Genomic DNA, 2797 nt, shown 5'->3' on the forward strand with positions numbered 1-2797 from the left:
AGCGCCATTACACATGCGTCGTGAGTGTCTCGCTATAGCGCCACCTGTACCGGCGCGATTTTTCAGTATGGTAACATTATACAGTTGGTAACCATGAAGTTTCGGACTATTTCATTGTAGATGGAAGCACATACTGCGTGGATGCAAAGGAGGGAAATCGCTTTAATCTCGAATCAATTTTAAAAGAAATCATTGATTGTTTAGCGATAACATATATGTATAGTAATTATAATTATATAATATAGATTATGAAAAAAACAATGATATAATAAATTAGATATGGAAAAATTCGGTATAAAATATCAAGAAGATAAACTACTTTTTGTGATAGTAATTGAAATTTATTATATAATGTAGAAATTTATTAGCGTAGGCTATACAATTAAAATTAAAAATACAAATTAATTTTAGATCTGAAAGTAATAAAGAATCCTGATATTTGTGCACATAATTCATTAACATCCATATAGTTCCTTAATATTTGGATAGATGTACATGATAGAAACAAATGGTAAATATAATATGCAATAAAAAGATTATCTCTGACATAAAATTTTGAAAATAATTTTTTTAACAATATAAGTGCTAATAACAAAATATAAGTGCTAATGACAAATAAATAAATAGAATAATATTAAAAAATGTTTTATGATATATTTAAATGCTTGAAAGAAATTTTGGGAATAAATTGTGAGATATTGATAATAAAATTTAAATAAAATGTAAAAAAATATATTGCACGTACTGCATTTAGAATCGATAGATCGATGTTCAAGGTACGCTATTATTTCGAGATATCGATCGGTCGTGTAGCGTCTCCCAAGATAAATAGTATGGCGTCGTTTTAGTATATCGTTTTATAGAAAACATTATTTGTAAATATTTGTAGATTCTATGAGACAGCAGTATAGTGTAAACAAAAATTTCAAAATGAAAAAGTCTCCTTTAAGTACGCCAAGTGGTAGCAAAGGGAAGCAAAGTTATAATTGGAAGTCGCACGACCATAAAAGTAGGACAGGTTATAGTTATATTAAAAGTGATAGTTATCAGTGTACTTCACCAAATAGTGGTCATATACAGTCTGCAAATGACTTTATTCCTTTAAATATTAGTACACCAGAACAAAAAAGACTCAGTAGTAATTGGCATGGTTCTGGAGGTCGTAATCATCGTAATTCAGGTAGTGGTGGATTTAACCATTACAGGCACAATTATCATTCAACCCCAAAATCAAATTTCAATAATTCATACTCTCCTTACAAGCTCTCTGGCAAACAATTTTATGGTCAGAAAAAGGTAATTTGAAGTAGTATATTATTAATTATCCGCATGTTTATTAATTTATTAGAATTAAGAAATACGGAATTTGTGTTTTTACGTTTAGGGATACCAAAAAGATGCACGCAGACAGATTAACATATCATCTTATATAGATATGAAATCTTTTTTGGAAGATCCTTGGGCAGAATTAACAAAAAAGTTAAATGAATCAACCGAAACAAATGGGGATGACTCGGTTAAACTTGAACAATCTCTTTCGCCGCAATTATTTTATATGGATTCAGAATCAAATTCTGAGTGTAAATCTATAACAAATGTGCATAATTCTTGTTTTAGTTCAGAATCCAGAAATGAATCTTCTATAGATGTAAAATTGGGGTTGGATGATACAAACGTTAGTGATGTATCGAAAACAGAGAGCTCAATAGATTTAAAACTTGACAATGTAAGATTCAGCCAAGAATCGAAAAATGACAGCATTTGCAATAATAATGATAGTGCTAGTGAAAATATTCGTGATGAAAATAATGTTCACGATATTTGTACTTCAAAGACGAATATAATTCAAGATCTTATATAACAGTGACAAAGAACAAAGTGCACTCTTAAGGAGAGTAATTACTCTTCGGTCTAGTGCATGATAAATTGCATAATGTACATACAAGAATATTCAATTGTATATAGTTATTGCAAAATCTACGAAACAATTGTTTCAGATTTTTGGAATAATATTCTAGCATATGGATGAAAAAAAATAATGAACTTTTTAGTAATGTGAACTCTTTTTCTGTTTTGAAGGTAGTTCTATTGCAGAAGCATATCTTATATATATGCGAAATACAATGTATTAAAATTACCTTTTAAATTATATTTTCACAAGAAGGCTGTGAAAAAGGTGAATGTAGTTTACATGAAAAAATTATACATGTGCAATTCTTTAGTATGTACTAAAAAAAACGTACATATGGGATATAAGGGAACATTAAACACCAATTTCTCACCGATAGATTAAGTCGTTAAGAACAGTTGAAAATATAGCTAATATGCCATGGTATAAATGAAACTCATAAATTTATTTTAAATTTGCTTAATCTGAGCTATTGGCAATTGTGTGAGAAGAGATTTATACCTTCATTATTGAATATCGACTACTGATTTTATTGTGTTTATCTATATGTCTATGTGCACTCCTTCTCACAACACAGAATTATACGAAGAATTAGTGGTGTATATTGTAATATGCATGTAGACAAATGCAATGCGTTATACACAAATGTAGAATTAAGTAATCATAAAACATGTGCAAACATATATGATATTAATCTTAAATCTTTAGTTGCGTTAACAGTAATATTTTGACGTATATGTTATTTTCAATTTAAATTGCAATTAATTGTACATTTTTGTTTGACTTTTTTAAATAGCAAATTGTCATACACTCTATTCATACTTTGAATTAAAAAGAATAGGAACACGAAGTATAAAACATTTATAAAATGGAAATAATGAAATGAGT

The 2797-nt window shown here is 28.3% G+C and overlaps 1 protein-coding gene across 1 annotated transcript; it reads left to right on the plus strand.

Annotated features, from left to right (window-relative positions):
• The first annotated feature begins 894 nt into the window (after positions 1–894).
• On the plus strand, positions 895–1861 carry LOC143221498 (uncharacterized). The gene is made up of 2 exons (XM_076446931.1): positions 895–1296; positions 1385–1861. The coding sequence occupies exons 1-2, from the start codon at positions 895–897 to the stop codon at positions 1859–1861; spliced, it is 879 nt and encodes a 292-aa protein (XP_076303046.1).
• The last annotated feature ends 936 nt before the right edge of the window (positions 1862–2797 follow it).

The sequence above is a fragment of the Lasioglossum baleicum genome, unplaced genomic scaffold, assembly GCF_051020765.1.
Source record: "Lasioglossum baleicum unplaced genomic scaffold, iyLasBale1 scaffold2533, whole genome shotgun sequence".
NCBI lineage: Eukaryota > Metazoa > Arthropoda > Insecta > Hymenoptera > Halictidae > Lasioglossum > Lasioglossum baleicum.